General features: G+C 40.2%; 1 protein-coding gene across 3 annotated transcripts in view; it reads right to left on the bottom strand.

Moving 5' to 3' along the window:
- Nucleotides 1-17,845, bottom strand: part of ARHGAP42 (Rho GTPase activating protein 42) — a 174,733-nt gene that overhangs the window by 71,703 nt on the left and 85,185 nt on the right. For all 3 annotated transcript variants that reach the window (XM_034408886.3, XM_034408895.3, XM_034408904.3), the window contains exon 5: nt 588-689. In XM_034408886.3, the coding sequence (XP_034264777.2) occupies nt 588-689 (102 nt within the window). The remainder of the gene's footprint in view (nt 1-587; nt 690-17,845) is intronic.

The raw sequence follows: 17,845 nt of genomic DNA, 5'->3' as shown, positions 1-17,845 counted from the left end.
GCTGAGCATAGGGCGTCAATCTCCAGCCGCCAAGGTGAAGTTTAGTCCAGACGGTGAGGGCGGCAGTTTGAGGAGGGCAGTCAATAGGGCAAGCGTCAGGGAGATGGGAAGATACTGACAGCTTGCCTGAAGCAGCAGGCAGACTCACCACCGGTAATTATAGAAGGGAAAAGGACTGGAGTTGGAGAATCCAAAGTTTCTGGAACAGTTCAGATAGTAATCAGAGAGATTTTCAGACAGTGTCACAGGCTCAACTGAGTGAACTAAACTGGGACTCTGTTGAGCAAGTGGGCGTGTCTGAAGAGAAATCTCTTAAAGGAACACACTCAGTGTAGGCTATCAACTACTGAACAACCCGAAGCTTTGGATTCTCCAAGCTGCGCGTTGGAGAACAGAGTTAGGCTCATATTTAAATTATTAAAACAGACAAACACTCTCCTTTGAGAACAACATCACTTTGACCTCATGTATTTATTTACATAATAAAATACTTTCATTTCTGCTCTGCATAAAACAAGTGTGTTTTATATCTTTTGCTTTGTTCCTTTTAAATTTGAAAATAGAAAATCCCAGTTGCAAAAACTTACATCCTGCAGGTGTGACTCCTTTTTCTTTGCTGATAAATTTAAGTGCTTCTCCAGGATGGAATAATACTTTTCACTTTCTTTGTCAAACTTCTTCTTTCCTTCCTGGAAAATAAAGACACTTATAAAATAAAGAATTGGAAAGTCAAATAAATGCTTATGATATAAAGTAAAAAAAATACATGTTTATTTTCCCCCAGAACTTAGAAATGGTGGCTTAAATATGAGAGATCAAAACTGATCTCTCAATTGCTGTGAAGACTCAAGAGTTTAAATGCAAAATGGCTCCTTCACACCACTTCAATCATTGTTTCTATAATGAACAAACTTTAGATTCAAAGACAAAAGGTTACCTCAGAACATATAATTGCTGATAAATTCGTAACTCCTTCAACCAGGGATGTCAAACTCGATTTCATTGAGGGCCGCATCAGGGTTGTGTTTGAGCTCCGGGGGCCAGGGTGGGTGTGCCTAGCTCGACGTCACTCGTGTTGGGGGCGCCTATGGCAGCCCGAGTGCTCTGCCAGCAAAAACGAGCTCTTGAGCTCCATTTTCAGCCGCAATGGCCTCCTGCAACCCTCTGCCAGTGAAAGCAGAGCTCGTGAAGGCCACATACGGCCCTCCCGAATTCCGTTTTTGCTGGCAGAAGCACCGTGCGTTGGTCCTTCACTGTTTCCAGGGCGGCCTGACAGACCAGATCTAAGTACCCTGTGGAACGGACCTGGCCCCCGGGCCTTGAGTTTGACACTCCTGCCTTAAACCAAATGTGTTTTTCCCCCCAGGATTGCACTTTAGTTGTGTATGACAGTCACGTGATATTGAGAAAGGATGCAGCTGCTTTAAAGAGTTGCCATTAGGTGCCACTTGTGGACCCTGGCATGCTCTGAAATGTCTTCTTCTCCTTCATAGCTGGAGTCTTCCACAGCCAATCACATGATGAGTTTGTTACAGGACTTTCATAATTGGTTCCCCCTATATGTCAGCAAAGAATGGTAGACCTCTTTGGATCTGGTGGACCCAAAGATCTGATAGTCTCAAATTAGGAGCATTTACATGCATGCTGGATAAATTAAAACTGCGTGAGATGGTGACAATGAAATCTAAGCCAATCTGCACATGCTATCTGTAATTATCAGCAAAAAAGTGCAAGATATTATTCTGAATACCTCTCCTAGTCTGAAATTATTCAATGTGGCATGCTAGGTATGTGAGAATGCATAATGATAAAGCATCTCTTTCCATGTCCAAGTTATGCTGGATGCTTTACTAATGTTTGGGTATGTTAGGCCCATGGAATAATACTAAATATGCCTTATAAAGACGTTATCTAGCATCATAACTGCCTATGAGTTCTAAACAAACTGCCCAAGGAGTTGTAGATTCAGTTCTACAGAGGAATTATTGAGTCTGTCATCTGCACCTCTATAACTGTCTGGTTTGGTTCTGCAACCCAACAAGACAGACACAGACTTCAGAGGATAATTAGAACTGCAGAAAAAACAATTTCTACCAACCTGCCTTCCATTGAGGACCTGTATACTGCACAAGTCAAAAAGAGGGCTGTGAAAATATCTACATCCTGGACATAAATTGTTTCAACTTCTACCCTCAAAACGACGACACTATAGAGCACTGCACACCAAGACAACTAGACACAAGGACAGTTTTCCCCCGAATGCCATCACTCTGCTAAACAACTCATTCCCACAACACTGTCAAACTATTTACTAAGACTGTATTACTATTATTCTTCTCATCCTTCCTATTACCTATCTCCTTCCACTTATGACTATAACCATGTTGCTTGTATCTTTACAATTTATATTGTTTTATTTGTTTCCTAGTATGATTTGATTGCTTATTAGTAACCTATGACTATCAGTGTTGTGTCTTATGATTCTTGATGAATGTATTTTTTCTTCTTTTTATGTACACTGAGAGCATATGCACCAAAGACAAATTCCTTGTGTGTCCAATCACGCTTGGCCAATAAAAAATTCTGTTTTCCGCATCCAGCTGAAGCAACTATACAAACGAGCAGTAGTGTGAACCTAGCCATCATGCATGGCTGTGTTTGTGCACTGGAATAAAGGATAATGTGCTTTATTGGATTCTGGTTTGTAAACCATGATTTCTGGTTCAATGCCAGGTTCCCAATTGGTGGTCTGAAGATCAATGATGTGATTGAGGAGGTCATGGCCTATAGTCTCCAGCGTACCCTCTCTATGGCTTGATGATTTGGGGAAGATGCTTTGAACCCCTACAAAGTCTTATGTCAATTTCAAATGATTTTTTTGACTTTTGCATTAAAAAAAGAACTGAAATTCTGAGATGCCATGAATGCCTTTATAATATAATGCCTGCAGACATCATACTGATCTGTGAGCTTTATGGTAGTCTTCACAATCAGCAAAAACACCGAGAAGTTCTGAAAGTATTTAAGAAAAGAAAAACACTCTGATTTTAAGTTTTTTTTTTAAAGATAGGAAATTAATTAAATGTCTTACTTTGTCACCTGCATATATACCTTCTTTATACCACCAATGCCAAATTCTCATTTGGCATTATTTTATATGGATAATTGGATAAACAGAGAGTTTAAATAAATAAAAGAAAGAACATAAAGCAGTTAAGCAGGTTAGTTTTACAAACAGAAGAAACCATTAGGTCAGATTTGAAAAACTTTGATGACTCAGTTGGCACTACAGCCGACATCCGGACAGACAGGTCTGGCTCAAAGCAATGTGGATCATTAAATTTTTCCCGAGTACCCACAGCAACTTTTTGGGAAGAAAGGGGGACAAACAGCTAGTGAAAAATCCCTACTGTTCCATTTTTAACTGTCTGAGATTATCCTTTGCCAGAAATATCCAGGGACAACTGGAAATAAATTCCAGTATGAGTTGGCAGGAAGCATAAGACGAGCACTTTTATGCTTCCACATGTCACTCACACGCTCTGCAAGAGAGAACAAGTTGGTTCAAGAGCTGACAGCTCACGTTGTCAATGTTTATCTCTTGCAGGAAGTTTTCTCATTTTACCTCCCAGTTGTTTTTCAGGTGGAGTCAACAATTTCATATGCATTCCAGCTGTATGTTAAAATATACAGAAGCCAAGCAACATACACAGCTGCTGAAGTTTAAACTAAGTTTACAAACATAACTTTGGAAGACGGGAATTCAAGGCAAAAGAGACCATACAGTAACACCACATCTGCATAAATACAGAGTGCACAATTCTTGATACTGTTATCAAAATTTCAGAAATTTCGGCTTAATATAAAAAAATCCAGAGCAACAATTGGACCTTTGTTTGCAAAGAATTCCAAATGTTTATTACATAATAAGCGCTGTGGAGAATTTAACAAGTTTTACTTGGGAAGTTGAGAGTACTGACTCTTGATTATATTAATTGGAAGTATTTGTTTTCGTCACCATGGTTTAAAAAAGATGTGGAGGCTCTAGAAAGAGTGCAGAGAAGAACAACAAAGATGATTAGGGGACTGGAGGCTAAAACATATGAAGAACGGTTGGAGGAATTGGGTATGTCTAGTTTAATGAAAAGAAGGAGTAGGAGAGACATAATAGCAGTGTTTCAATATCTCAGGGGCTGCCACAAAGAAGAGAGAGTCAAGCTATTCTCCAAAGGGTAGAACAAGAAGCAATGGGTGGAAACTAATCAAGGAGAGAAGCAATTTAGAACTAAGGAGAAATTTCCTGACAGTTAGAACAATTAATCAGTGGAACAATTTGCCTCCAGAAGTTGTGAATGGTCCAACACTGGCAGTTTTTAAGAAGAGGTTGGATAACAATTTGTCTGAAGTGGTGTAGGGTTTCCTGCCTAAGCAGGGGGTTGGACTAGAAGACCTCCAAGGTCCCTTCCAACTCTGTTAGTCTGTTATTCTTGATAAGTACTCTCACTGAATTGCTCAAATCACATCACTCCCTTACAGACCTTCATATGTTCACTCTCTCCTACTTTATTAAGAGCTGTTGTCATGGGATCTCAACCTGGGTTCAATAAACTAAGGTTATCTTTTCCCATAGATAATTGTGATTACCTAACTATCTGCAGGAATTTGGTGTCATCTTTGCTATCATTGCTGTGGGTCAAGATCAGGGGTGCTCCTGTGACTACTGCCAAATCTATAAATTTAAAATAGCACTTACATGACCTGAGCATCTTTTGCCCAAAATTTCTATAGGCCATTCAAAGATCAGGTCAATGCAAAGGAAAGATAAAGAGCAAACAGCAGATATTTTGTGTACAGACCAACTCAGGCTGTGTGTCTCATAATAGAGGTAGGAAAGATTCAAAATCCAGAATATCCCTCCTAATCAGTCAATAGTGTAGACAACTTAGATGGACTATTAATATTAGTATTTCAACCAGTAGAATATGGCAGCAGATACTAAGTTCTTTGATTATTGTGAGGAAGGAACATGTCTGAATTGTTCAACGTGTTAAAATGAATGTTGTCATCTACTAAAAACCAAAATTAACTCATAAGTAAGAAGCAGCTATATGGTAGGAGAATATAAGTATGGGAGTCTAAATAGGGGAACAGAAAAAAATTGATCTCTCTCTTTAATTGTCCAGTTTGCCAACATATTTGCTACAAGAAATTACAACGGTCATAATTAAGTCAGTGCAGTGAAACAGATCATAGCATTGTTCAACGATTGATATGATGCAACTGTTGATACCCTGAACTATGCATGGGGAATTTCCCAGTGAAAGCAGAACTTCAGCAATGAATTCTTTACAGTACTGGGTACTGTCCTATTAATCATATTGTTTCACTCAATCAACTATTTGTGATACAAAATGCTAGCCTGTTGTGTAAAATCTGCAGCTCTGTTCATAAAAGGGCCTTGTTCGGTGTGGCAAGCCATTTACTTGCTTGCAAATGCCATGAGTTTCACAATTTAAGGCATATTGACAGTAACCAACTGACCCCATATGTGGCAACTCTGCAAGTGTGAATGAAAACGGTATAGATCAGGGCTGTCAAATTTGTGGCCTGCGGGCAGATGCGTCACGCGCTGGCCATGCCCACACACCCAATTTAGCGAAAGGGAAAAAAAGTCATGATACGTCAAATGATGCCGCCGTGACGATGCGAGTTTGACACCCCTGGTATAGATGCATTTCTTTGAAATTTAGCAAGAACACTGCATTAACTGAAAGCCACATTTTTGGTGCTTTTGAGCCAGTCTTGACTTTTGGCAACTGCCTGGACCAATCCCTGCAGTCAACATTTTTGGCAATGGTTTATCATTGCCTTTTTCTGCCTTGAGCCGAGATTCACTAGGCAAAGTTGTTCAACTGTGTTCCAATTTCTAGCCTGTGGCTTTTAACACCTATAATCAAACTGGCCCTCAACAGAAAGTATTAGTAGTATTATACTATTTAGTGAACCAGTACAAGTTTGGTTCACTGAAGAAAAAGAAAACCAACACTTAGAATACAGTATCTAGAACACGGGTGTCAAACTCGTGGTGTCAGGTTGCTGTCATGTGATGTATCGTGACATTTTTCCCTTCACGGAGCTGGGCTGGCATGGCCTGGGTGTGATATATCCGGCCCGTGAGCCGCCAGTTTAACACTCCTGATCTAGAAGCACTATTGCCATCTTGTAACCTATGAATTCAATGATTAACTTCCATAATGTTCTATACTGAATTATACTGAATTATCATAATAAGGACATTATTACATATGCTGCAGATAAAGTAAATATAATATGTAAAACATCAAACTGGGAAGAAATAATGACAACTTCGTCACTAACTTGCTCACAGCTCTATGAATTGCTGATTGTTGGGTTTCTTACAAATAAACTCTCTGTATTAAGTCCCACAAGCCACAGGACTGCAGCCTTGAAATCTCAGTCATGATTTGCATGCAAAAATATGTAACCACTAACAAGTTATGAAGTAGAGATGAGCAGATGCTCCCTATGGATCAGCAGAGAAACTGCAAGAAGGAAATTCTTCTCAAACTTTCTTTCCTCTTACAAGATAATATCATATATTTAGCCTGATGATTTACTAAGTAACACCCAAAAGTATTTTCCGGATTTGCTTACTTTTTTTGTGTGTTGCCAGGATCAGGAGCTTGTGAATTTTTTGGGGGGTTATAAGAAACAGATTGGGCTTTTGTTTTGGAAGCAGAGGGGTGGTCTTTGTTTCTGAACCTGATACCAATTATACTTGCTGCTAATAAAGGCATTCAGTGTACAAGAACGGCTGGAGATTAAACTATAAAATAAAGATCATTAATAACTTAACCATTTGCTACAGGAATTTATTTTGTAGATTCCACAAAGAGCAAAAAATAATTATGAAAATGATCTATTGGGAAAAAGCAAAACCCACAATAGATACTTTGGATCCAACAAATTGTCCTATTCTTTGAGGTTCCTCAGAATTCTTTATCCACTGTGGGGTGCTACAAAGAACAAGAGGTACGGAGAATGAGCTGCCTCTGTTCTAATTTGGGGGGTGGGCATTCTATCTTTCTTGGCATATCGGACATTAATACGATTGAGCGGGTCCAGAGGTACTTCACAAGAAGAGTACAACAGAATTCCCTATGCCACCAGGCTTGAAATTTTGGGCTTGGACAACCTGGAACTGCGCCGCCTGTGGTCCAATCTAAGCACAGTACACAAAATTATCTGCTACAACGTCCTATCTGTCAATGACTACTTCAGCTTCAACCTCAATAATACACGGGCAAACAATTGGTCCAAATTCAAGGTAAACCGCTCCAAACTCGATTGCAGAAAATACTACTTCAGCAACAGAGTAGTCAACGCCTGGAATGCTCTACTCGACTCCGTTGTTACCTCAAACCCCCACAGCTTCAACTTCAAACTGTCTACCATGGACCTCACCCCATTCCTAAGAGGTCCGTAAAGGGGGTGTGCATAAGAGCATCAGCGTGCCTACTGTCCCTGTCCTACTGTCCCTCATTTATTTGTATTCATTTCCTTCGTTCATATCCATGTTTATATTTATACCTGCTATCTTGTACATGTTTGACAAACTAATAAATACTAATACCTCTTCTTTGTAGCACCCCACAGTGGATGACGTATTCTGGAGAGCCCCAAAGAACTACTGTGGGTTTTGCTTTTCCCCCCAATAGATCATTTTCCCCATTATCTTTTGCTCTTTGTGGAAAGGACAAAATAAATTCCTGTACCAAATGGTTAAGTCATTAATGTGCTTTGATAAACTGTAAACATTTTCCAAATCTACCTACACACAAAACCAGCAGTCAATTAAAATTCCACCCTCCTCCTAGAAGGGGAAACAAAAGATAGTCTGTTACAATAAGGGCAATAGTTCACCTGCCTTAAGATTCAATGTTTTGAAACCAGCTATTTGGGGGGAAAAAAAACTTAACTATGATTTCCTGTTACCAGATCATCCACTGACCTATGAGGGCCATTTACTGGAAAGCAAGTAATACAGCTTTTTTAATTGTCTCTATTCTTACCACATGCTGGCATTTTTTATTCCAACGGCAGAAGAAAAGTACTTAGAGGAGCCTTGTTAGATGTCAAAGCCATTCGTCACAAGTTTCAGCTGAATTTATATCTTCATTTTTATTGAGACTATGATCTCGCTGTTGAGGATTTCTCAATAAAAAATTAGCAAGCCAGTCTTTTCAGCTTCGAAAATAAAACTGCTTGACAAATATTCCCAGAACACTTCTAAAACAAAAACACCAACCTTTAAATTTATGGGTCAGCAAGAACAAAATGCCCATCTTTAACTGCCAATAAAAATACATGTTTATTTTTTTCATGGAAGCCCCCACTGCAACCTCTTAAGATTCAAAGAAAATCACAATAAAGGTGGAAGAGAAGCAAAGGGCCGTATTTTCTAGCAGCAAAGGGATTTCTTTTGTGGGAAATCAGAGCATTTTCAACTACGCCAAGAAATCTCCTCTTACCTGCCCCCCCTCCCAAAAAAAGCAATTACTTGTAGTTTATGGTCAATAAAGTAGTAATATTGGATGTCACTCTAGAATACTAGCATTCCTTCCATAATCCTTTAAACCCTTGTTTTTCCAAACCAGCACAAAAAGAAAAGAAAACCCTACTCCCAATAAAATTGGGAAACAAAAAGCAATTTTTCATCCATTATAAGCATTTGTTCTTGCCTGTCAAAATTAACTGCTAACTCTTTCGCATTTGGGACCCGTCTGTACCTTGGTGTACTGAATCCATTGTTGTGTAAACTCTTAAAATAGTCTCTTAAAATAATACAAATGGAAACCTATGCCTAATTAAGATAATTGCTCCTCATGTTTGGGTTTCTGTTTGGATTAGCATATCTATAGACTATGCAAAAAAGACACCCAGCCCAAAAAGGAACAAAAAGACCCCAGACCCTAATTCCAAGTTAATGTCAGATCAACAATCAAGTAAACAATACCCCAATCAAGAAGCTGCCAAAGAAACCAACAGCAAACAACCCAACCAAAGAATTTCTAAGACCACCTGCACCAACACTGACAGGCAAGCCACTAGAACAGGGGTGTCAAATTCCATTTCATTGAGGGCTGCATTAGGGTTATGCTTGACCTTGGGGGGCTGGGGTGGACGTGGCCGGGGTGGGCGTGGCCAGCTCAACGTCACTTATGTTGGGGGTGTCTTTGGTGGCCTGGGCGAGGCTGGGGGATCCATTGTCTCCTCCCTCCCTCCCTCCCTTCCCTTCTCTTCCCTTCCGTTCCCTCCCTTTTCTTCTTCGTTCCTCTCTTTCCTTCTTTTTCCTTCCTTGCTCTCTTCCCATCTTCCCTTCTTTTTCTTTGTCTTCCCTCTTTCTCTTTCTCCTTTCCTGTTCCTTCTTGGATGCTCAAAAGGGGAAACATTTCTCCTTTTGTTTTGTTTTAGTTTGTTTTGCTAGCCCTCTGCCAGTGAAAGCTCCATTTCCCCCACCCACCCACCCCCCAAGCTCCATTTTCGCTGGCAGATGGCTGCAAGAGATCGCAGCTGAAAATGGAGCCTGGGAGGGCTGCATGAGCCCCCCCCCAGCTCCATTTTCGCTAGCAGAGGCACCGCGGGATGGTCCTTTGCTGTTTCCAGGGCGACCCCACAGGCCAGATCTAAGCATCCTGAAGGCCGGGTTCGGCCCACGGCCTAGAGTTGGACACCGCTGCACTAGAATATAAACTGACAGCAAACAGCACTCCTTACTAGCACTGATGATGTTACTTAGCTTGGGTAATGAAACATCTGCAAGAAAGCAAGAAAGCTCAGAGACCACCATGGAGCCTCAAACTTTGATAACAATGTCAATTTTCCCTGGAAGAAAGAACAAGTCACTAAACAAATAGATCACTAAACAAGTAACCCAAACCACTAGTGTCATCTTTTTAAAATATCATCTATGGCGATTTAAGAACTTTAGTATGGGCTAAACCAGGGGTGTCACACTGGCGGCACACAGGCCGGATGCATCACGTATAGGCCACACCCACCCCAGCTCCACAAAGGGAAAAAAAACACCGCAATACGTCATGTGATGGCAACGTGACATCGCGAGTTTGACACCCTTGGGCTAAACTAAATGCATTTATGAAAGAGAAAACATATGTTCTATATATGGTACAACGTACCTTAAAAATCCAATTTCATTTTTAGCATATTTATATACCACTCCTTACATTAAGGAAATAACTCTTCATATCCATGGAAAAGTAGAAAAAATATCTCAAAAAGCTAGTTTTGTTTTTAGAAAGATCACCAGCTCTTTATATTTTGCAATGATCAGTGATATTTTAACAACTCTTCCCAATGGAATATGGTAGATAATTGGTCCAATATATCTCCTTACTAATGACATAACGGAGAAGACAGGCATTCCAAATGGAAATAACGGCATAGGAAATTTACAAAAATCCAGACTGTTTAGCCATTAGATTTATTTAACCATCTACTCTGATTCGCAGCAGCTTATTTTTGTCTTATCTTCTTGTCAACTGGAGTCATCAGGGATTAAAACAGTGATCTTCATTCTAAACATGTGCTCAACTACTGAGTCATCACACAATAGGAAGTTGTGGGTGTAATACTTGCACCGTTGCTTGCCTGGACAATAAAGAGGCAGGCCACCGTTGTAAAAAGGTATCATTAATGGGAAACATTTTTTTTTGCTTACAGGGATCCAACTTGCAAAACATGTTACTGATGAAAGATTGCTTGCTTATCTCAGGAGAAGAAGGAAGCATTACAGACTCCCAAGTTCCCACAGTGATCTTAAATAGCAATAGCACTTAGACTTATATACCACTTTGCAGTGCTTTACAGTCCTCTCTAAACAGTTTACAGAGTCAGCCTATTGCCCCCTATGATCTGGGTCCTCATTTTACCGACCTCGGAAGGATGGAAGGCTGAGTCAACCTTGAGCCGGTCAGAATTGAACTGCTGAACTGCTGGAAGCCGGCAGTCAGCAAAAGTAGCTGCAGTACTGCATTCTAACCATGGCTCTAAATCCAGGTCAAATTATGTGGTTGGAGAGTATTGGTAGCGGAAGATGACTTGTTTTGGTTCCCTGGGGATAGCAAAAGAACTTAATGTTGGAGTACGGTTAACCAAGGAATCTTGCTTGCTTCCTTTCTTGCTTATTTATTTATTTGCAAAATTTATTGGCCACCCATCTTACCATAGGTTAAGTCTGGGCGGCTTATACTATTAAAAAAATAAAACTGTACAAAACCTAGATCAGTGATGGCTAACCTTTTTGCCATCGCGGGCCAGGAGCGGGGGAGGGGGTGTTTGCGCACGTGTTTGCCCACACCCATATGTGCCCTGCCCCTGTGCATGTGACCCCCCCCACCCGCTCCTGGCACAAAATGGCACAGTAGGCCCGTTTTTTGCTATCCCCAGCCTCCCAACTTCCGGTTGGCAAACGAGCTGTTTTTGGCCTCCGGAGGGCCTCCGGGAGGGGGGGGAAGAGGCCGTTTTTCGCCCTCCCAGACTCCTAGAAAGGCTTTGGAGGCTGGAGACAGAAAAAACGGGCCTTCTGGTCCCATTGGAAGTTGGCAAACAGGCCGTTTCTGGCCTCCAGAGGGCCTGTTTCCCTACTTCTGGTGGGCCCAGAAGGCCCGAAAATCAATTGGCAGGCACACGCATGCGCACCGGAGCTGAGCTTGCGTGCCCACCGATATGAGTACGCTTGCCACCTATGGAACGTGTGCTATAGGTTCTCATCACGGCCCTAGATTATATAAATAAAATACTAGAAAGTTCCCAATTACTGGGGGGTGGTGTGGCTGGGATGAGCATGGCCAGCTCGATGTCACTCATGTCCTGTGGTGGCCCAAATGCTCTGCCAGCAAAAACATGCTCCTGAGCTCTGTTTTCAGCTGTGATGGCTTCCTGCAACCCTCTGCCAGTGAATACAGAGCTCAGGAGGGCCGCACCCATCCCTCGTGAGCTCTGTTTTCACTGCCAGTGGCACTGTGGCCCGGTCCATCGCTGTTTCCAGGGCAACCCCGCTGGCCGGATCTAAAGACCCCACAAGCCAGATACGGCCCATGGGCCTTGAGTTTGACACCCCTGGTTTAAAGTAATTGGTAACTGGTGTTACTTATGAGCCCACATAAATTTTAAAAGCTTTTTCTGACTCTATACAGTATAAGGTAATTTTTTTTTTAAAAAAATCATTTTATCCAAATAATATTCTCAAATATCTTGGGAAATTCTGGGATTTATAGTCCCAACACATTTCTGGATTGGAAAAGAGTAATTCAAACTAGATTTGATCCACCAGCATTTCCTGAGTGAGCTAATTTCATCTTAATTATTTACTGTATAAAATTACTTATTTTTAAGACTTAAATCTCTTTCAAAATGATTTCACAGCATGTCAAACCATCTAGTTATTATAAGAGAAGCAAGTGAGTTCTCTATCACTGTTCTACACATTTTCCTACAAATAATTATGTCATCTCTTTTATATAAACCCCCCCAAAAGCAAATGTTTAACTTTTCAAAGTGAAGTATCTCATTCCCTTGATCATTTTGTTTGCTTTTTTACATGACCTTAAATTAAAGAGGTTGAAGTCACAAACAGTGGAAAATATTACTTATCTTATAAAGTGTCTGCAGATTTATACTCCTCTTTGCTAACTTTCTCTGGGGTAGAGAGAGAGAGAGAATTGAAAACCAAAAGCATCTATTTAATGCAGCATCTGCTAAATATAATTTTTTCCTTGCAGCTATCAAGTAACATCACAGCATAACTCTCCCTGTCGTTTTGAGCCAGAACCTTTCTATAGGAAAACAATCTCATGCTCATCATCAAAGATTGTATACAAATGTTTTCCTGTTTATAGAAATGGGGAAAACAAGGAGGGAAAATAAATGAATTAATCTGAAGGTTAATCAAGGCTACCCAGCCGTTAAGTAGACTAAGCAATTACTGTCAGATTCTGATATAACATTATTGTTTTAGGCTTAGCCACTGCTATAACATCCATATCTGGGACACAACAACAGAAGGCCTCTCTACCGTAGATGATCAAGAGAAGGTAGGCAATAAAAAAAAAAATCAAGATCAGAATCATGCAACAAGCAAAAGAACACTCTTCTCATAATCTCCAGGTATCAGAACTCCAACTGTTTCCTTTAAAAGATATGTAAGATGTTATAAGACATAATAAATATCTATTGTAACTGATTTTATTATATATTAGAGTTGTACGGCTGCCCACCTTGCAATACACTACTCGGGATAGCCAACAACAGTAATAAAAACAGAAGCAATAAAAAGAATTCCAAAACAAAAAAAAAATCAAGAAAAAATGGGCCCCCAATCCATAATTATACCCTTTCGACTTCAAAATCCTTTGATTCCAACCCCACTGTCCTATCACTTGTGGGAAAAGACAGCTGTTCATAGTTTTATGGAAAGGTAAGAGGGTGGCATCCTACCAGATTTTAAGAGGAAGGGACTTCCACAGGGCAGGGGCAGCTACAGGAAAAGCATAGTTCCTAGGTGGGATTTAAGGGTAGGGGCCCGGAGTAGGTCCACTATATCCAATCTAGTGGAATGAGCAAATACTCTCAGGGAGAACGTGGTCCCACCAAGAATTTGGTTCTGTGCCACATAAGGCTTTAAAGGTTATAACCAGCATTTTGAAGGTACACGACACAGAAATAAATTGGGAGTGTTTAATGTCCCATAATCTTCAATAGCACTCCTTCAATAACATTATCCTTGTCAAGCCCAAAGAATCAGGAGTACACATTAAGCTCCAGTTTAGTTCATTTATTGCTCATGTCTATACACAAGAATCTAATCACCTAATAGTCAGCACTAAATTGGTGCTAGATAAGAGTCAACGGAAGTCAAGGTATTGGACATAGACTGTTTATGGGAATGTAATGATTCTAGGCTGATTACTCTCTTGACTCCACCTTTCAGTCTCTCAAAACTTTTGGTTTAACTGCTCTGACAAACTTAGTCAAGAGCATGAAAAAAAAACAAAAGGCCTGTTCATTCAATATTGGTGATGCGGAATCCTGAACATCCAACTTTTAGAAGTGTGCATTTCAACATCCAGGATTCACCAGCCAGTCTTGATGGCTGGAGAATTCTGGGTACTGAAGTCTATACATCTAAAAGTTGCTAAGATTGAAAAACCCTGCAAAGAGCATATGATTTACAACAAAGATGACAGCTTTGGTCAAGGGTTATGTAGAACAATGAACCTAAGGCTGTAGCATTAAAGCACAGCCAACATTTATGTGTGTTAAGCTTTATGGAAAGCACTACATAGTGAGAGGTTTTTTTTAAAAAATTAAACTAAATTGAACTGCAAATTGAGAATATAGAAATCAATTTTCTTCACTGCATTCTTTCATCAGAACACTTTTTTTATTTTTTAAAAAAATCATATTATTTTAACAGCCAAACTATTTGTATTGTACCAGACCAGGCTGAAACTAATTATTTACAGCACTTACTGGTATATCTTGCTCTTCAGTCTGGAAAGCTTTAAAAGTGACTTACAGTATAAAATAATAATTGTTAAAAAACAACAGACTATCTCTTTCCCTCAGTCTCCTGATTTAAAAAGACACCATATTGAAAGAACAGGGAACAGAACGGGAAAAGAAAGCTTCAGTTATTTGCCTTGAGACTAAAGTATCTACTACTCAAAATAATTTGGCAAAATCGCTTTATTCTTTACAGGCAGGCATGTGAGCATGTTATAGAAGTTCTCAGTTACCTACAGTACGTAAGAAAAAAAGCCCTTCTTCCGTGGTTGGCATAGAGTCACTGCAAATCATTCTTCTTCTATCTCTGAATTTTTATAGCAAATAGGAGGGTGAATTAGAGACCAAAAGAGTTCTCCCAGCTGTACAAATTACTTTGTTCTAGCAAGTTTTTTTTAATTGTTGCTCTCCAAAGATTCTAATAGCATAATTGTTTCTCAAAACTGTCTCATAGGAGAAGGGTGAATAGGAAATAATAATAATCATAGGATTCAATAAGTGGACAAAAATGGCAAATGCAGTCTAAACATCTGGCTGTTCAACAAACCAGAGGTGAAATGCTACCGGTTCGCACCGGTTCGGGAGAACCAGTAGCAGTGGCGGTGAGTGGTTCGGAAAGCTGGTAGCGGTGGCAGCATAAGGCTCCGCCCACCTGCCCGGATGTCATTACTTCCTGGTTTTAACCAGGAAGTAACCTGTTTTGGACCCTCTGTGCAACCAAAATCATACGTGTTGCACACGCATGGCACACGCACTTCCGAACCAGTAGGGAAGGTAAGTAGATTTCACCAAACCATAATAATAATAATAATAATAATCAAATATCTAGTATCCTACTAGAGAAAATTAGTAAAGAAAATGTATATTTGATTATACATATAACTGCAGCAAGAATAGTATTTGCACAAAGATTGAAAGCAGAGAAAATCCCTTTAGAAGGGGAAGTAATTAGAAAAATTTTCGACTGCGCAGAGATGATTAGATTAACCTTAATGATTAAAGAGAGAGAGGATATGGAATATTTTAAGATATGGGAAAATTTTATGATTGGATAGAAAAGAGATATAAAGAATTTGATAAGCAAAAAGGAGAAAGCTACATTAAATATATGTAATTTGGGGGAAATAGAGAAATGGGATGTATTAAGGAAAAAATAAGAAGAGGAGGACTAACAAAAAGAAGAAGTCACCGAAGAAACACTGAGATAGCATACAAAAAGACTGATGTATTATATGTTTGTTTGATTTTTTAAAAAAACTTTTAATAATAATAACAACAACAACAACAACAACAATAATACTTGAACACCCATTGGCAGCGACAAATTCACCATCGGTCAATTGCAAAAGGCAGTTTTAATGGGAACAGCTTACATTCTGCCATCATACCTCTACCACCACCAAACATCAACATCTACCTATCACATCAAACTTCGGGTGCTTGGGAAAGACTTGATTGGAGGACAAAAATGCCAAATGCAGTCCAAACATCTGGCTGACTGTGTGACCAATGATGATAACAACAACAACAACAACAATTGTTGATAAGAAAGACAAAAGAGTCTAGATTGTGGACACGGAAGTGCTTGGAGACAGCAGAATAGAAGAGAAAGAGCTGGAGAAAACAACAAAATATAAAGATCCACAAATAGAATTAGAATGACTGTGGCAAAAGAAAGCTAAGGTACTACCAATAGTAATAGGTGCTTCTGGTGCAAGCCCAAAATAACTGGAGCACTACGTGAACACCATTGGCATTGACAACTTCACCATCCGTCACCATCACCAATTGACCATCAGTCAATTGCAAATGGCGGCTTTACTTGGAACAGCTTCCATCCCCTGCGACGATATCTATAACACCATCAAACACCCACATCTGCCATCCCAGGTTCTTGGGAAAGACTCGATAGCTATAAAAATGCCAAATCCAGTTTGAACATCTGACTGTGTGGCGAACCATAATTACGCAACAGCAAGCTAGTAACGGATAGGCAGGTACCATATGGCATTACGTTTATAGGGATGTTTCAGGAATTGCAACAAGATCTTATAGCTTGAAGGTCTGGGAGACTCTGAAATGCCGTGGAAATGTGAGGTATTGTTAATTCAAGATATAGATACGGAGCCAAATCAACAGAACAACAAACAGATTTGTTTCTTTCTGTGCCAAAAGGAATAGCAAAGCAGAAGGAATGCAGCGCTGGGCGGAAGAGGGGAGGCGAAGAGCAAAGAAGTCTTCATTAATGTCTTAAAAAACATCAGCGTTTGCTCCTCCATCTTCTTTGATGTGATGCAGATTGTTGCAAAGAGGCCAAGGAGCACTTGAACAAATATTGCTAAATACTATTCAGAATGGATAAGGCTGAGCCACGAGGGAGCTGGGCCCTAAAAGCAGACATCGCAGTAATCCATGATTTCAACAACATTACCAGCTGGGATCCAGCTAACCACATTGACCAAATAAGGAAAGTGCCTAGATGCCTGGAATCCTTTCCCAGTTAGCTCACTCTACTTTTTTTCTCTCCCTACAGTTGGGGAATATAAAAGATAGAGGTCATTCTTCCCCTTCCCCCATATTTTCTAGCTCTGATAAACTTGATTGCCAGGCTACCCAATGCATATTGGGATTTGCTAACGGTAGGAGAAGGCAAGAGATTCAATGAGGTTAACAAAAAGGTGTCATATACTACTATTCTTCACCTATTTTGAATTACAGTTTCCATTAACTTCCAGCCAGCATGAGCAAAAGATGAAGGGTCTGAAAAATGGAGTATAGATAGCCCTCAACTTTGTTGTTGTTAGTTGCAAAGTCGTGTCCAACCCATCGCAACCCTATGGACAACGTTCCTCCAGGACTTCCTATCCTCTACCATCCTCTGGAGTCCATTTAAGATCACGGCTACTGCTTCAGTGACTCCATCCAGCCACCTCATTCTTTGTCGTCCCCTTCTTCTTTTGCCCTCAGTCTTTCCCAGCATTAGGCTCTTCTCCAGTGAGTCCTTCCTTCTCATTAGATGGCCAAAGTATTTGAGTTTCATCTTCAGGATCTGGCCTTCTAAAGAGCAGTCAGGGTTGATCTCCTCTAGGACTGACCGGTTTGATTGCCTTGCAGACTAAGGGACTCGCAGGAGTCTTCTCCAGCACCATAGTTCAAAGGCCTCAATTCTTTGGTGCTCAGCCTTAACTTATAAGCATTCATTAAATGACCGTTTGTAGTTACAAAGGCACTGAAAAAA

This window comes from Pantherophis guttatus, chromosome 5, assembly GCF_059756535.1.
Source record: "Pantherophis guttatus breed Tessera chromosome 5, ASM5975653v1, whole genome shotgun sequence".
NCBI lineage: Eukaryota > Metazoa > Chordata > Lepidosauria > Squamata > Colubridae > Pantherophis > Pantherophis guttatus.
This window is presented reverse-complemented; position numbering and strand designations above follow the sequence as displayed.